Below are 18,566 nucleotides of genomic sequence, written 5' to 3'. Positions count from 1 at the left end.
ATAACATAAAGAGATTCGGGGAGAAGTGACCATCAACCTTAACCATGACTACACTTGATTGAGCGCCTCGTTCAACCATTCACACACACTCACAAATTGACAACCAAAGACGTCACAGAAACATAAGTATTGTTTTAATGCAACAAGAATTTACTTTTAGAAAGAAAAAAAGAGAACCTGCAGAATACATTGTTGAAGTCCCTTATTACAGAATCCTACACTTGCCATTTTTCAGATATTTGATTTTATGATGTTTGGGTCATACATTCTTATGTGTACATCCTGGAAAATACAAAACATCCCCCCATTTAAGAGAGAAATAGGTAGCTAGTCTACATGAAAAACAAAATAGTCCAGGTACAATAGAGGTAATATGAAGAGCGAGGGCCTTGTGACATGAGCTTTAAAGTGGACATAAATCATAATTATGTATCAATCTATACAGTTTTATTTGCATGTGTAGAATGTCTTTCTTAAAGCAATTGAATAGCTGCATTCCAGAAACAACCTCCATAAGTCATGTGTTGCATAACCTTGCTTCAAAAACTCTCACCCTCAAATATTCACATAGAAATCTTCAACCTACACAAGACAGATTATAATACAAACATCATTTTTGTGAATAATGTAGGATGAAGTTAGTCTTTTTCCCCATATATTATCTTATTTCTGCTGCCACCTCTCCTTCAGTGTGGGTGTTTTGGAGGATCTCCAGGGTGCTCTCTTGTTTAAAACTCTTTTCAGAGATGGGGCAAGCGTATCCAGAGTGGTGATGATCGCTGGCCATGTGCGCTTTGAGCTGCTCGGGCTGAGCGTAGCTCTCATCACACTCTGTACACGTGTGAGCATTATGAGGGGGTGGCCCATGTGCATCTCTTTTGTGTGCCCGCAGGGCTTCAACAGAAGGAAACACAATGTCACAGTTTGCTTCAGAACAAGGTATCTTGAGCTCCAGTTTCAGCTCATTGGTGGGGCAACCCTCCGTTGTGGAGTCAGTGTATTCTGCTTCATCTTCTTCTTTGATCTTCTTGCTCTCAACTGTGTCTCCTTGAGCTGCGTTCTTGGGTTTACGGCCACGTTTTTTGCCTTGCGGCTTAACGCCACAGTTTATATCACTGGCAAATTCCTCCTGGTGCTCCAGAAGCTCTTCTTCTGTTTTGAAACCGTGAGTACATTTGCAGCATTGGTAGGTGTTGGTGTCATCGGCCACCAAGGGGCGCTGGGGGTGCACTGAGAGGCGGTGGTTGCGCAGGCGTGAAGGACTGGGGAACAAGGCGCCGCAGTCCCTGCAGGGACACCGTCGTTCTACGCACTCATGTCGTCTGTGTTTGTTCAGCTGCAAGACATTAAACATTTATCATCTGCAATTATTTAAATGGGTTCTCCGGCACAATAAATGATGTAGCCGGCTGCGCACTCACCTCAGTGAAGGTAAAGAAGTTTTTCTGGCAGTAAGCACAAAGGAAAGGCTTCTCCTCTGTGCTGTGGGTGGCCTGATGCTGGCTCAGCTCCTCAGAGTAGGAGAAGCTCTTGTCACACTTGTAGCACGTGAAGACTGTATCAGTCTACGAAAATGATGAGCAGGAAAATGGTTTAAAAAATATGAAATCCTAACGAAAGGCATTATTCATAGTTTGTTGAATGATGAAGATGTTCACAACTGAATACAATCTGTCTTTAACTTCAATTACATCTTTTATCCAGATACAACGTATAAAAAGACAAGGTTTTGCAGAAAAATCTGCGTCTACACACGAGCCTGACTGATACATTGGCCGAGACAATATTGACTGGGCTCTGTCAATATCAGCAATACAGAAGATTTGTGTGAGGGCATACTGACAAATCTTTTACCTGTAAAATGTCCTATGTCCTAAATACTGTACATATTATGGTAATACTTTTATAATAAACATTCTGAAATGATAAAAAATGTTTTATGTTCATGACAAATATCAGGTCATATATTGATACCGGCGCTCCTCCTCCTCCTCCTCCTTTAGTCCATACAGCATTCCACTTCTTACCGCAGTTGCAATTCATTGAAAAATATTTACTTAAGTTTAAACAATTTTTTGTAAATTATTTAATTTGTCAATCAACAGAAAATGTACAATTTGCTGTTTTAAGGATTTCTATGAGACTACACGACAAAGACATTTGGATTTTTGGACTGTTGGTTAAACAGAACAAGATAATATTAATACAATGACAAGACAATATACAGATGAATCTATAATTTTACCAATGACGGCATTAACATTAAGCCATATTACATATGGATGCTTGAGTTTGTGTCACTACTATGTGCCGTTTTGTATTTGCAGGCTGCTTCTCTCTACCTGCTGCAGGTGCTGTTTGTACTGGTCCCGATGACTCTTCCTCATGTGTCTCTCCTTGGCTTTGGAGTTACAGAAAGTGATGAAACACTGGAAACATTGCAGACTCTCGTGCTGATCTGCATAACAATGAGATGACACGTTGCTTTACGATTAGTGATAACAAAACCGCAGGAATAGAAATTTATAACCTCGCGCTGTACTGCTATTAAACTAGATTAACATGATCACATCGTGCATGAAGTATGCAATGACACATCTTTGCTTACAGGACTGTAAAGGTACAGGTGCGACCACGGGCTCAGGCTTGATCTCCGCGGCGGCGGATCTCTTCTCATTCCCAACAATGACTTGCTCGATCTTCATCCTTTCCATGCTGATGCTTTCACACACACCAATCTGCCTCATGGAGCTGCAATGTTGAAACACACACTAAACAGGTCATGCATCTTCAATGTTTTGATGAGCGACCACAGAAGATGACTGCAGTGGCAGACGTGAGGCTAGCGTTGAATTAACCCGCGCAATATATGTTCAGAGATTGGAGGGCGGGGGAATTATAAAATATATACAAATAAATACAGGGCTGAAGAGAGGCTGGTTATCTTGTTTTACGTTGGGCACACTAATTATGAAATAAAGAGCAAACACAACCTATAACGATAGGCCTGAGCTAGTTACTTGACAGCGAAACGGACACTGGTGGTCTCGCACAGCCACAATTGAGAGCGAGAGGATTGTGCCTCTCTGTACTGTCGCAACATTTTAAATCCCGTTGCTTTGTACTTAATTCCATGTTGTGCCTTTGTACTTTACATCTGTGCATAAAGGAGCAAACGTTATTAATTTAGACTTAAGTCTTTGTAAACAATTCAAAAAGGGATCCATTTCTTACCGTACGAAACGTCCGCCGAAATGAAGCCGCAGTGAGTTTTCTGCCCACATCACGTGATATGAGAAGGCTGCCGGTCACGGAGATATCGCGAGATTATGGAACTGCGGTTTTGTGGCTTTTTCGAGGGGCCAATATATTATATTATATTTTTAAAAGGCGACACAATGCTTTTTATTATTTTGTAAATACATGAACTCAGCTGCCAGTAGTTTTAACTTTGTTAATTCCCAAACATTGATAATATTGCCACAACCTGATCTTGGATAAGTGAATGAAAATGGATGGATGGACTAATGAATGATAATAATTTATTTTTGTAAAAAGGAGTAGAAAAAAATTGCATAATAACTACAATGCTTCAAAATTATTATTGCAAGTTGTTTTTTCCCCACTACAAAAAACAAAGGTCTAGTTTAATTAGGATTCCTAGAATTTTATTGGTTATTATCAGACAAGGCAGACACATCAATGTAAAACTTGATGATGAGGTGATAAGACGGCACATATTTGCTTTAAATAATTTGTCAATGAAACAAGCACAAGGTTGAGGGCAAATAGGCAGAAGGAGGAGTTGAAGTAGTTAGAAGAACCATTTAAGCCCTGGCCTGCTGCTTCTGCTGGTGCTCAGCAATTCGGCTTTCCATCACAGGTCTGAAGTGCCTGATCAATCCCTAAGAACAGAGAAAAGAGAAAAAAGAGGAAAAAGTTGCATTAATAAAGCATAAGAGCAACAGACACTGTACCACATACAGTAAAAAAAAGTGTTAATTTCTAGAAGTTGTAGAGATTTAGGAGTAATTATTTTAGAGATTATGATTTGTGGTTGGACGTTTGCTCAGCTAGGGGTTAAGACACTTAACCCCTAGCTGTTCAACAAGCGCCTCACAGGGCAACCGACTGCTCCTTAATCAAGGATGTGTCAAATGCAGAGAAGAATTTCCGCAAGGGGATTAATAAAGGAACATTTCGTCTTTCTTACTAATATGATCCAATACAACTGCCCGGCAATCAATCGTTCCTTTCCGAAACTTATCATATTCCGTTTTTGTTACTCTGCTGAAGAGCTGTTTGTTGAACTCTGTAGTGATCTTTGTCCACCCTCAATCAGAGTTCACACAATAATGGAAACTTTTGATAATGTAGTACAAAACACTACCATACTAACAGCACCACAAACTACAATGTGCAAAATATTTACTCATTCATTCCTCAGTCCCACATTCATTTTTTGAATGATCCCGAGAGTCCATGTGTTTACCTGCACCGGCCATGCTGCACCATCTCCCAGGGCACAGATAGTGTGTCCCTCAATCTGCTTGCTGAGCTCCCAAATCATGTCGATCTCTGATGGCCGTGCATCACCCTTCACGAAACGCCACATCATGTTATTCATCCAGTCCACTCCTACAGAAACAGATAAAAAGGGAAAATTTATACGTTTCCTTTTTTATTTTTTTTTAGGTATTACGAGACACTGAAAAACCCATTATGTATGATGTTATGGCCGCTGCAGAAAATGACTAACTCCTACCTTCTCTGCAGGGTGTGCACTGGCCGCAACTCTCATGCTTGTAGAACTCAATTAGGCGGGCGATGGCTCTGATAATGTCAGTCTGCAAAAAATAACGTATACCCCAATGTAACACGTTTGATGATTGCTTTATGCATAATGCATTATGGAGCAGAGGTGGCAACTTACAGATTTGTCCATGACGATAATAGCCGCTGTGCCCAGGCCAGTCTGAGCCTGGAGGAGGCCGTCAAAGTCCATCAGCACCTCTGCACATACATTCTTGGGAATAAGGGGTGTGGAGGAGCCACCAGGGATTATAGCCAGCAGGTTATCCCAACCACCACGCACACCACCTACCAGACAGATTTGTGTTTCAATTAAGAAAAAAAAATGCATTTACTTAGAGCATGCTTATGTTAAGCCATCTTAATCTTCTTTGACCCCCTCCCTGTAGATAAGCAAATGATGCATTTAGGTCTTGCGGAATTCCCCCAGTTTCACTTTATCGATTCCAGGAGGGCTTTAATAACTCACCAGAAATAGTAAATTTCTTCCACTCAGTTTTTTTTAACTACTGACACATGCCATAGAATATTTACAAACAGGTCACTCTAAACACTAGTTTGAGACCCACGGTGTTGATATGAACTCAAAAACATTGTCTCAATGATATCAGTCAAGTGGGCTCATTGGATACATCTTGTAACACATTCTTAGCGTCACAGTACCTGCATGCCTCTCAATGAGGTCTTTCAGAGGGATAGACATCTCCTCTTCTACGGTGCAGGGGTTGTTAACATGGCCGGAGATGTTAAAGAGCTTAGTGCCGGAGTTTCTCTCTCTGCCAAAGCCCAGAAACCACGAGCCGCCACGACGACAGATGGTGGGCGCCACGGCAACAGTCTCCACATTGGCAACAGTTGTTGGGCAACCAAACACACCTTTAAGATAGCAGCAAGAGTGAGTAAAGATATTTCAGTGGCACTTTCACTGTGTTCAGATCATATTAACTAGTGTGACCAGTGTGACAATGCACTGTGGGATACAAGCTAAGAAATAACACAATCAATAGTTCTTTCCCCATGTTTTCAATATTTTATACAACCCTCTCCTGGCCCCTTAACTCACCGACATCAGCAGGAAATGGGGGCTTCAGACGGGGCTTCCCCTGTTTTCCCTCCAGGGACTCAATAAGAGCCGTCTCCTCTCCACAGATGTACGCTCCAGCACCACGCATCACAAACACATCAAAGTCATAGCCCGAGCCACAGGCGTTCCTTCCAATTAGCCCTGCAGCATAGGCCTCGTTGATAGCCATCTAAGAGCAGATATAGAAAAATGCTTCAACATGATGAATTACGACAATCATACGTTGAATTTTTTACAAATCGCCTATTACAGTCATGAGCTCATCATGTCAAAATAAACCACATTAAGACAACACTGCAATGTACAACAACAACAACTGGTTGGCGGACCGCTGAGCTTCTATTATGTTGTTAAACATAAGATAATTGGAGTACTACAAATGTACTTACATTTTCAAGAGCAATTTCATATGCTGTAAAGAATACATTTCATATGAGTTTTGACTATCAAGGATGGAGTTGTATTATGCAAGAATGATTTGAAGCACAAATGTGCATAAAAGTGGTTGGGTGTTGTTTTGGAATTATATAATTTTATTATATAATTTGAAACTAACAGATCTATAAGCAACATATATTAATAGATCCATCAAACAAGAGCCCTATTTGGAACCAGGTTGCTGTTATGTCATTAGAGAGACTGACCTATGATGTAAACCCAAGGTTGAACAAGGTCTGAACAATTTGGTAACAATTCCAATTTTATTTTCAAAGACAAGGTAATGCTACACGCATAAAAACAGTTTTTTCTCTGATATGTTTCGTAGTAATTGCTGGTCTGCATCTATCTTTGGGTTGGGTGTATGTCATGAGCATGGTATGAATTTCCCGACAAATTATTTTAAATTAAAAAAAAATATATTGGATACAAAGTTTAGTTACAAAGCAATTATTGAATCATAAGCTATTTACTGATTTTAAAAAGTGAATTGAGTAAATGTTACTGGCATGTTATTTTTTTAAGCGACTGGAATGTTTGTTGATTTCCATTTCCATAAATGGATGTGGAACATCATTAAGACAAAGGGCAATCATTTAAATATTTATATGTCAGGTTTCCTTGTGTCATAATCACCTGCAGGTTGGACGACTCATTGTAGAACTCTCCTCTGATATAAATATAAGCAGCACGCGCCCCCATGGCCCTCCCAGCCACCAGGCAGCCCTCCACCAGCTTGTGTGGGTCATGCCGCATAATCTCCCTGTCCTTACAGGTGCCAGGTTCTCCCTCATCAGCATTCACCACCAGATACTTTGGCCTAAAGCAAGACATTAGAACTGGGTTAAATAGGTATCAACAACTTAATTTAGTCCCAGAGCACCCCTTACGGTGAATGTGTCCAAACTGTCTGAGCGAATGTCTGGTAACTGCATCCATTCAAATATAGTTTCATGGTTTCAACCAAGATTTCAAAGCGGCACCAGTCCATTGTTTCAGCTTCAACGAATGTTGATTGCCATTGACCATTTGAATTCATGTTTAGTGAAAATCATTCAGAAAGGGCATACTCTGGCCTTAATGGCTCCTTCTTAATGCCTCAAGATGGAATTATTAAAAATATACTTGCTGTTTTTTTACTTCTTTTTTTTTAGAAAAGATAAAATATCAAGCTATGGATATATTAAGAAAAATATAAATACCATTTAAAACACCCAATGTTATTATTTTGAGAAATCAGCACAAACATTTTTTCACTATTGGTTTATAATGTGGAAGACATTTGTGTTTCCATATGAATCTAGTAAAAAAAAAGACACACTTGAGAATATCAAGAAAAAAAGAGCATGTGTCTGTATCCTCACTGACCTGCCGTCGCTGGGCTTGTTCATGAAGCTCCACTTCATGCCAGTGGGGAAACCAGCTCCACCTCTCCCGCGCAGGCCAGAGCCCTTGATCTCATTGAGGATCCAGTCAACCCCATTTAAAAGGATCTCCTTAGTTTTGTACCAGTCGCCACGCTTCAATGCCCCATTGAGCCTGAAACACAAACATGAGAGGGTGACGATTGTCTTCTATATTTTTTTCAAAAGAAATTATTTATAACGTTTTAAATCTGTCTCCAAAATTCGTGTCAGGTCAAAAGCATGCATGACTGGAATTCTTCTTTAACTGTTACTGGCACATTATTTTATACTGTGTGAGAATGAATATAATTAATATGTATATAGTCTTTAGATTTTACACAGCCCATGCGAATAAACTGGTTGTTACCTCCAGTCATGACGGCCGTAAAGGTTTGTGAAAATTCTGTCCTCATCTGAAAGAGGTCCAAAAGTTGTTTTCTTTGGAGCAGTCTAAGCAATAGACACAATCAAAAGTGTTAACATCTTAAACATATTTACATTATTGTAAAAAAAAACAACAACAAAAAAAACAGGCCAGGTACCTGAGCTGTGCTGTTGAATCGTGTGATAGCTGTCACTCCACCTTGACTAACAGCAGCTGGAGCACGGGCCACCCCACACACCACTGCACGAGACAGGGCCAGCATCTTTTCTGCACAGACGAGAGACAAGTCAGATTGATAATTTAAATTACTTTCGTTTAACAAGAAATGTTGGACAATCACAGTTAGGGCTGCAAGCAATACTTATTTTCATTATTGATTGATCCATGCCCCTATGACATGACAATAATACATATGATTTTTCTGTAAAAACAATCTTTTGCTGCTAAATATATTTGTCGTACCTTTAGGCTGCATCTAATCAACAGAGGATGAGCTTGAGCTGGTCATATTTCATCACCGTCACATTTGATTATAACCCAATAGTTACTAACGTCAGATTCAGTTTTTTTTTTATTTGGTGACGACCAATAGATATTTTAATTTTAAAAAATGCACTGTCACTGTAAAGGTTTTGCGGGAGCGCTTGTGTAACCAGATAACTTGTTAAGAGGCGTTGATACGTCAGAGGGAATGTTATTGAGAGAAGTTAGCTAACAAAGGTGAGGACGAGTGTCAGTCGCGTCATCAATCCACACAACACTCCCAGCTGTCATGCGTCAGATAAACACATTTGTACAGAGTGGAGTAGCGTTACAACTTAACTATTTTACCTCAATTAAAGCGGACACCTCAGCCCCATGCACTGACGTTAGCTACAGCTAGCCTGGCGCTAAGCTAATGCAGCTAGCAGTTAACCTTGTGATGTCAGAATAACATCAGCGGATTCACGACATCGCATCCAGATGTCACACTAACAAAACATGAATGGACTCGTTCAAAACATCTGCAATGGCAGCTGTTATTAAATCCGTTAGAAAATAAACGGGTTTGAAGTAAGTTAGCAAAGCAATTAGCACTGCTTACCTTCGCTAGCTGTAGGTCCTTAGTTTATGAAACACTGACAGGAAGTAAGAGCACAGGATCGGAAGCTGTCATCAACAACACCACTGCAGCGCCGTGGAGGGCAGGCTTCTTTGATGGCTTAATGTTTTGGTTGCACAACATGCTGAGCATGAACCGCCCTCTTTGCATTGAATAACAAACTATTTGTGTATCTTTAGAAGTACTTTTACAGTAATTGGGTAACATTACTTTAATTTAGTGCTGTTACATTTCAGAGGGAAATATTCAACTTTTTCACTCATCACGCATTTGACAGCTATACTTACTAAACCATGTGAATACATATTCAACATGTAGGGTAGGCTTAAAATGTTGCTTTATATATATATATATATATATATATATATATATATATATATATATATATATATATATATATACACACACACACTTATTAATCTAATGTTTTTAAATGGTTAAATGGTGTGTGTGTGTGTGTGTGTGTGTGTGTGTGTGTGTGTGTGTGTGTGTGTGTGTGTGTGTGCTCGTAGGCAAATTATAAACGAACTGCATAGGCAACAAAAAACATTATATTCATGTTTAAAGGGTAGACATATGTATATTATTTACAAAACATATAAACATATGAAGATCATTCATCAGAAAGTTTATGTAAGATTGAACAAATTTACATGATTGCATTCTTACTTTACATTACTGTAAAATGGACAGTTGACAAACAATGTTTTTTTTCTGTGCATCAAAATTATCTGAAAAATAATATCACTATATGAATAAATTCAGTCTAACAGCAGAAATACATGATATATGTTTGTTTCATCTGATAAGTTGCGTAAATTGATAATATCCTTTTCACATTAACATAAAAAATTAGAAATGTGTTGATTTACATTTTTTCATTACTATAAAATAAAAAAAAAATACTGAAGGTTTATTTTAATAAATACATTATCAATATATATATATATATATATATATATATATATATATATATATATATATATATATAATATAGTATTAAAATAAATAATGATATATATGCATACATATTATTAGAATAAGTATGATATTATCTTAAAGCCAAATGCTTGTTTGCATTTTAATTGCCAGCAGAGAATTAAAACCAAAGAAGATCAATGTGTGGAAAGAAATCCAAGTGATACTGGACACTTAGTTGGAGAGATACAAAAGTAGATATTTTTTAGATTACCTATTCAAGTTTAAAGTGCTATTAAATGTGGCAATTTAAACAGTGATGTATAACTGTACAATCTGTCTCGTTGGGAGTTATTACATCACAGCAGCTTATCTTCAGTGAACATTGGTATTAAACCATGACTTGATGCAACCTTCAGAACTGAGGGATCATTAGAACAGTGCGACATTCAGCCATGTGATGTGTTGCCCAGCTGGTGCTCCTGCGCTCATATGAAAGATGTGATGGATTATGAAACTGCAGTGCCAGAAAGCATATAGGCAACTGGAAATCATTTTAAAAGCAGTATTTACATTTGAAAAAAGCTAGTGTTGCCAATAATAAAAAGCATTATGTATCACCAAAGTTGCCGAAGAAACAAAAAAATTGTGATTTTTTTTTTGTCATTGATTTGTAAATGACACAATTAATCTAACATTAGATGCATACATATACCTAACACAAAATGAGATTTCAGCTAACAACTTGAGCTCCAAGAAACAAAACAAAATCAACTGAAGTACAACATTTTCAACCAAGTGCAGCAATAATGTGTATATAAATAAAACTGAGGTTATACATCAGGTTGTCCATTATTCAGCACTAAAGTAAACCGCAATCAGTCAAATTTACAACAAAGGTTTCTTTGTTATGTGCTCAAGTTCAGTCACAGCATGACATTCAGTTTCTCTTTGTTGGTACTGAGGAAGTCACTCATTTGCTGGAGGCTGATAACTGGGTCTGCGAGCCACCCGGCCTAGTCGGTCCACAGCCACACTTTCAAACGCCCTCCTCATTAGAGGATGCTCCTCCAGGACTTCGTTGAAACTGTCCACACTCAGGGAGTAAAGGCGACAGTAGGTATCAGCCCTCACGGTGGCGGTGCGTCGTCCTTGGGTTAGCAGGCAGATCTCTGAACAAGGAAGAGAGTGTCAGAGTCAACATTTAAGGCAATACGTTGTGCTACACATGAGCAATACATTTGTATCGTAAATGCAGAGAAAGTGAAAAGGGATCAGCACAACTTCAACAACATGAGGAGAAACACAATCAGCTTTTTCACGATTTGATGGGAAACTGTTTGAAGGTTCACAAATTATTTACCTCCAAAATACGCCCCATCGCTGAGCATAATCTCTTTACTGCCACGTGGGATGACAGTGACGGTGCCGTGCTGAATGAAGTACATTTTCCGACCCAGCGTTCCTTCTCGTATAATAAAGTCCCCAGGTTGGAAGACCTCGAAACGCAGCTTGGTCAGGATAACTGTCACAAAATGAGGGTCGGTGTTGGCAAACAGTGGCATGTTGGCTACGAGCCCACGGCAGTTATAGCTGACAATCTCCTGCATGGTGGACAGAGTGGAGAGAGAAGACGTTAAGATAAGTGATGCTGAGACATTTCTATCGTACCTTGTTATCAATTTATTACATCTTTAGGGTGTTGGACTCAGATTAATCAATCAATCTGTGTGAGGATGTCTCGATAAAGAGAGACATTGAGAAAAACAAAGAGAGGGAAAATCAAATAGATGTCCTCATGAATAACACACCTCCTTCAGCGGATCACTGAGCTCTCCAAGGATGCTGTCCTCATCGAACATCTTGCCTTGGAATCGCTGCTCGTAATAATCATGAATCCTCTGTCTTACGTCCGCCGGCAGTTTATGGAACGACATGTACTGCTCCACTTGCTTATACTGAAATCATTTGTACAAAACACATGGAGATTTGACCTTCATGAGGATAACATTGGAATTCCACAGAGCTGTCAGATGTCACATCTCGTCACATTTTCTACCATGTGTTTGCTGAATTATTCCTGAGCACAATAATTACGCATTTATTCTATTTGTTTTGTAGTGTTTTTTTTTATTATCCAATTTTAAGTGGATTACAAACTAATTTGTAATGGGCATTAGTGAATAGCGATCAAAACAAAGGTGCCACCATTTGTCCATCATCCGTTCTGCTTTATCTTGTGAAAATCCCCTAGAAAGGGTCACAGTGAGGTCACAAAATCCATTAGATAATACACATATTCTCTAGGCATTTGGCACAATTTTCATGAATAAAGTACAGGCAAGTAAGTAAGCCTATGATAGAAAACATGGATAAGATATTAAACCTCGCAGCCAGAATTACATTGGCATCCACATGCAGCTATCGGGACAAATTGAGCGCAAAAGCTGTAGGTCAAAAGGTTTAAATTTATTAATCTTTAGCAGACAATGCAAAGGTGATTACCTTCTCTTGATACTGGCGATGTGATGCATCCAAAGACTGGACCAGATTAGTTGCATGACCAAGGAACATTGCGTAGCAGGTGGCTCCCACGACCATACTGATCATGGTAAGCCAAACGTCAGTCAGGCCTTCTGGAGGGTGGGCGCCGTAACCTATACATAGCATGTGGCTCATGGCCATAAAAAGAGCGTAGGAGTACTGGAGGTGCCATGTAGAATTCTGGGAAGGACAATAGCGTTGTCATGAGAAAATATACTTTGTATGGCTATAGCCACTTGAATGCAGTATACGTGATGTTTTTATAGTAACATCATTTTACAGATAAAGTTCGCTGAATAATTTCCTAGAAGTTTCCTGGAATTAAGGTATATATGGCATTAATTTGAAGCAAAATAAATGCAGTTTTCAACTGGTGCACTTTGTATAAATTAGTAAATAAATAAATAATTAATAAATCTATAATAAAATAAATAGTTTAACATTTGGGGAAATACACTTATTAAATTGACAAGAGTTTGGTGAGAAGATTAAAGCCATTCAAACTATTCCTTTTATTTAATCAAATGAATTGCCAATGAAACCTACATTGTTTTTCAGTCAGTGATTTTGTGGCAAGCAGACAAATCACGATATATTGCATTTTGGCTTATAGTGAAATAATGAAAGTAATAAAGAATTACTAATGTATTTTCCCCATAAATAGAGATAGATTTGTTTTCCAGGTTTACATATGCATGTGAGTATGTTTTTATGAATATGTACTCACCACCATGTTGTTTTTGGCTACCCAGCAATCTGGGGGAAAGTCTTGCAGCATAGGCACCATGAAGGTCAGGCAGCCATCCCAGTGGCACAACAGCAGCATCATACCAATCAAGTTGAATATGCGCACGGCAGCGCTGGCCAGGTCATAAGTCATGTGGAAAATCTGAGTGAGAGAGGAAGTTGTATGGAAGGGAAAAAAACAATATTAAACTGGACAAAAGTTGAATTTCTGATGTTTTGTGTGTCATCGTGAGCTTTATCTCTCATCCTTCCTTTACCTCCTCCCACTGGTGAATGTAGCGGATGAGGCGAGACAGCCTGAGAAGACGCAGCAGGCTGAGGATCTTGGTAAAGCGCACAATGCGGAGGGCGCGGGCGGTGCGGTACACGTCAGACGAATCGTGCAGGGACTCCAGGTCGACAACGAGGAAGATGTAGTCAACGGGGATGGAGGAGATGAAGTCCACCATGAACCAGGTGCGGAGGTAATGCATGCGGATCTCTTTGGGGTCCAGGATGATGTGGCTGTCCTCCACCGGGATGCCAGTGCGGAAATTGAAAACCAGGTCCATGAGGAAGAGAGTGTCAGACAGGACGTTGAAGGTGATCCAGGGCATGGTGTTTTGGTCTTCAAAGAAGGTGATTCCCCACGGCAAAATGACCAGATTACTCATCATCAACAGGAGCATCACGATGTCCCAGTAAAACCTGTACAGACCAGGAGTGGTGGGAGTTTAAGGTTGTGCAGATGTAAAACTGTGAGAAGTTCATGCACAACTAAACCCCAAACCCCTGTTGGACTCACAGCTCAATTATTTGTTAGAGTAAGAGTGCACAATATAACAAATTCACTTTTTTCTTCTTAATAAAATAATATGGTCTCTTGTTGTTTGAGGCTAATTTAGTGCTCTTATTATAAAGGACCGTTGATTTCTTCTTAAACGTATTAATAAATGATAATATTCAGGGAAATTAATAAAAGAAACAATCAAATATTTCTATTTAAGTCTGTCGTTTGCAGACTAAAAGAAATGCAGTCCTGCATGAAACTAATAGTTTCATAAGCAAAAAAATACAATTTTATATATATATATCATCTAAACAGTGTATAAATGGTTATGTGCGATACATAATGTACAAGCTTTACAAATACATCAAACACTTTCAAAATGCAATGAAAGCGCTGTAAACACGGGAACAAGTCTTCTTACATGTAAGTGCTCTTGGTTAATCTTAATAATGCTGGTTGTCCAGTTAATCGTGCGACCTAAACTTCTTTGGGTTCAGATTTGAGGAGAGAGGCCCGGGGAGCTTTTCGGGAGGTTAAAGGCCTTATCCCTGCACGCAGCATAAGGCTTATAGTGAAATCTGGTCACATAATGAGTGAATTAATTGTTATGGAGCCTATTGGTGTCACCCAGACAGCGGTTTTGTTGCAGCTGCCCTATTCCTTTAGGTTAGATAATTTGAAGTGAAGTCATCAAATAAACAGTGTGTCATTAAGTGAAGGACCCATTTCAGAGTGACTAGTACTCTCATAATAAGCTGCTGTCACAGGACGAACCCTTTCTCATCAAAAATGAATAGTGTTTACTTCAGCGGGCTCAATATGGAGACAAACGTCACTGTCACTGGAAATGTCTGATATGCAGTCTGCTGCTGATGTCAGGATGTCTGCGCTGCACGTAGCTTCAATCATCCCTGTCTGCTACGTGTCATACAAGTCGCATTTTCCTATTAGTGTCCAGTGTCTCGCTTACATCACAAGTACACGGTTTGGGTTTCCTTGCAGGTTGTTCCCATTAGGTGCCAATTACTTTGGGTATCTATATCTCTTTTGTTATTTTTTTAATGTTATATTTTTTCAATATATTATTGTGATATGATATTATACATTTACAGTTTTAATATCATTGGCATTCTCTCTCTCTCTCTCTCTCTCTCTCTCTCTCTCTCTCTCTCTCTCTCTCTCTCTCTCTCTCTCTCTCTCTTTCTCTCTCTCCCTCTCTCTTTCTCTCATTACAGAGGCACAGTAACAGAATATGAACGAGACCAGACTACTTCTGACTACCGTCACTTGTCAGCGATCGCACCATTAACCCTGTGAGAAAATAACCGTCTTCTTTCGCAGAGATACAGGAAGTGATGTATTAGTTTTCCATTGTCATTCCCGTTTATCCCCCCATCAATCCATGCTGTCTGTGTCAACTCGCTGGTTTACATGACTACTTATCATCTCCTCTCATGTTGCAGCAGATTATGTGGTTGCCTGCTGCTAATAACTCAACCAAAGACTCTGGACGCCATTATGGCTGTTTACATGAAGCGTGTGAGAGGCAGAGTTAATTCTACTGTGAAAACCTTTTAGACGTTTTAGCTATTAATAAAAGGGGGAGTGGAACAGGAATATGCATGTGGTTTTATAAAAGTATTATGTTGAATCTAACTCCATGACGGAGTTTTACTATAACTATTACATAACTATTATATGGATTGCCATTAAAGCTATAGTCTATTCTTCTTCAAAAACATTTTTGTTATTTGTTGAAATTCTCATTACATTCTGGCAGCAATCAATTCATAAATGTTCTGACAAAATATAGAAAGAAAATGTGGTATTTGTGGCTGTCACAGGATTGTGATAAACCTTCCAATAATTCCCTTTGGCCCGAATTAAATGATTAGACAGCCTACCTGCCTGTCCACCTGCCTGCATGCACGCACTCTGCCTCTTGCACGTCACTGGAGTCTTCCACATGCTTAACAGCTGCGAGTACTAACAATACCCATGTTCAATGCTCACGTTCATTCATTAATTATGGTATGTTTACATTTATAGTGATAATTTTGAGAAGGTAGCTTCAGAGGGAGGTCTGAAAGGATCCTGGACTGTATACAACAAAGTGGAAGTAGTCACCGTCACATAACCTACTGGTTTGTGGACTGCCTCAAGGTCGGCATTTTGACCGACACCATCTTGGTATTTGGCAGTCGTCATCTCGCGCTTTTTGCAACCAGAAGTGACATGAGAGGGTATAAGTACATCCAAATGCTGACATTTACAGGTGACCAAAATGGCACAAGGTGAAAGGGTTAAAGTTCTAGAATAAAAACACCTGAGCTGATAGAGACCTGTCAATCACAAGGTAGCAACACCCCAAAGAACACCCTGTTCTATTAGACTATTTTACTTCAAATTTGACCATCATTTACGAAATGAAAGCTGTATTGACAAACTTTTTTATTTTGATTGAGACCGTAAACTCATGTTTACAATGTTTACTGAGGTAATAAATCAAGTGCGAAGTAGGGTCATTTTCTCACAGACTTCTATACAATCAGACTTCTTTTTCAGCTAAAGGAGTCGCCCCTAATGGCTATTATAGAGAAATGCAAGTTTACATTGCCTTTACTTACTAGATTCTAAGGTTGCCGCCTGATAGCGACACGCTGACAGTGTTGCTGACTTGACAACTTTCTTTTTCTTTCTTCTTTTGAAGTTTGTGTTGCTAGCTACATTCATTATAAAATAGTTGTTCAACACTGGGCTGGCTTATCGGTTGGTTCATTTAAAAAATCTAGAACCCTCTCGCTAGTTTCTTAAGATGGCCAACGCTAACTTTAAAGTTGGTACAGCGATTCAGGTTTTGCAGAGGATGAAGTCCAATGACTTTGGAGAGCCCATGAATTCAGATTATTTTGTTGACCACCTGAATGTTTGTTGGGAGAACATGTAACCATAAATTGATATTGCAGCACCACTTTTAGATGTTAAATACCTTTGTTACATGTCATTCCACCGTTGTATTTCAAATTTCCAATTGATATAAAATGTGAAATTATACTAGCTATCCAACCTTAACCACTAAACAGGGAAGCTGAGCACAAAAATGTGCTATTCCAACTCATCCACTAAAAGGGGAAGTTTGAGCATACGGTTAAGGAGAGCAGGCCTCCGGTAATCCCCCCCTCAGCTGTCTGTGTATTATTGCATAATAGAGCAAGATTGGAATTATAGGGATTCTTATGGACAATAATCCCTCCGCACTGGTTTATCCTCTCTGTCTGGCATGGACCTGATGTTTAAAAATTGTTTAAATTTGATGCTGACTGTTGTTAGGGACAACACAGATGGATCGCCAGCATCACTGCTAAAATGTTGCTCGGCCCCAAAAGCTAAATGATCTGACAAATCCTCCAAAAGGCTGAATATGAGCTACATTTTTTAAAATGGAATACATTGGATCACTTAAATGAAAAGGATCAATGAATGTAGTTCTCTTTCCTGGTCAGCGTGGAGAAAGTATTACCAGTGGTATTATTAATCCAGATGATCTTGTCCTATATACTGTATCACTAATCAAATCCCTTCATCGCCTTACCATGTGAGACCGACCCTGACATCAGCTGCTGTCCTGCAGCTTGTCCTTGGAAAAAGTGGATATAAGCACCTTCACCGGCTGTTTGGTTGAATGTAAACTGGATTGATTAAGATTAACGACCAATTAGGGAATCTGGTTTTGGCAAAAGGTTACTGAATTGTGTTTTTTTTTTGTTTTTTTTTACCCATTTTGCATGTTCTGTCCATGTTCATGTAAAAATAATGCGGGCACACATTCCCACAAACAGCACTTAAATGAAAAGGAAAACCAAGGTTTGGAAACTCTGAAGATAACCTCATTATTACCTGAAGTCACTGTAAGGGTGGATGACCCACACTCCAAAGCTCTTGACCCTAGCTTGCTCAGCAGCAACCCCCTTATGACTGCCGAACATCCGCAGGGAGAACTTGTTGACCCCGGGCTGCAGCAATGACCCAAACTGCTTGTGGAAGTAGCTGGACTGGTCCGATGAGGGTCTTGTGTCGTCGGTGTCTCCTTCGACCTCCTCGTTGGTTTCCAGCAGGCCATCCGGATCTGCCGTATAGTCGTCATTGTGAGTCTGAACCAAGGAGAAGAGTGTCTTGGTCACATCGGCCCTCTTCTCTACCTTTGGGGAGGGTGTACCAGGGGGGGTCGTCCTCTGGGAGCCACTTCTCCACCTCGAGAAGCGGAGGCTGCTCCAGCTGCGGTACCTGGATGTCTCCGGTTTGTGAGCAGGGCTCTCGCCAATGTTTCTCTGGTCTTCGATACTCCTTGAGAGGCTGTTCAT

General features: G+C 39.6%; 3 protein-coding genes across 3 annotated transcripts; all 3 read right to left on the bottom strand.

The window, feature by feature from the left end:
• Positions 1 to 117: 117 nt before the first annotated feature.
• Positions 118 to 3,253, bottom strand: LOC137784857 (oocyte zinc finger protein XlCOF22-like). The gene is made up of 5 exons (XM_068575810.1): positions 3,235 to 3,253; positions 2,609 to 2,751; positions 2,343 to 2,458; positions 1,422 to 1,565; positions 118 to 1,336 (listed from the first exon to the last, which is right to left on the bottom strand). The coding sequence occupies exons 2-5, from the start codon at positions 2,745 to 2,747 to the stop codon at positions 659 to 661; spliced, it is 1,077 nt and encodes a 358-aa protein (XP_068431911.1). The 5' UTR covers positions 2,748 to 2,751; positions 3,235 to 3,253; the 3' UTR covers positions 118 to 658.
• A 393-nt stretch (positions 3,254 to 3,646) lies between these two features.
• Positions 3,647 to 9,295, bottom strand: ndufv1 (NADH:ubiquinone oxidoreductase core subunit V1). Its single transcript, XM_068575578.1, has 11 exons — positions 9,210 to 9,295; positions 8,283 to 8,392; positions 8,108 to 8,190; positions 7,703 to 7,873; positions 6,971 to 7,154; positions 5,876 to 6,065; positions 5,476 to 5,688; positions 4,934 to 5,100; positions 4,766 to 4,847; positions 4,493 to 4,638; positions 3,647 to 3,905 (listed from the first exon to the last, which is right to left on the bottom strand). Exons 2-11 carry the CDS (start codon positions 8,385 to 8,387, stop codon positions 3,828 to 3,830), a joined length of 1,419 nt encoding a protein of 472 aa, XP_068431679.1. The 5' UTR covers positions 8,388 to 8,392; positions 9,210 to 9,295; the 3' UTR covers positions 3,647 to 3,827.
• Positions 9,296 to 11,114: 1,819 nt separating this feature from the next.
• Positions 11,115 to 18,566, bottom strand: hcn3 (hyperpolarization activated cyclic nucleotide-gated potassium channel 3). The gene is made up of 7 exons (XM_068576023.1): positions 18,103 to 18,566; positions 13,694 to 14,123; positions 13,417 to 13,578; positions 12,651 to 12,869; positions 11,957 to 12,103; positions 11,509 to 11,749; positions 11,115 to 11,317 (listed from the first exon to the last, which is right to left on the bottom strand). The coding sequence occupies exons 1-7, from the start codon at positions 18,564 to 18,566 to the stop codon at positions 11,115 to 11,117; spliced, it is 1,866 nt and encodes a 621-aa protein (XP_068432124.1).

The sequence above is a fragment of the Clinocottus analis genome, unplaced genomic scaffold (assembly GCF_023055335.1).
Source record: "Clinocottus analis isolate CAN_PGR_092001 unplaced genomic scaffold, fCliAna1.0.p SCAF_14, whole genome shotgun sequence".
Taxonomy (NCBI): domain Eukaryota; kingdom Metazoa; phylum Chordata; class Actinopteri; order Perciformes; family Cottidae; genus Clinocottus; species Clinocottus analis.
This window is presented reverse-complemented; position numbering and strand designations above follow the sequence as displayed.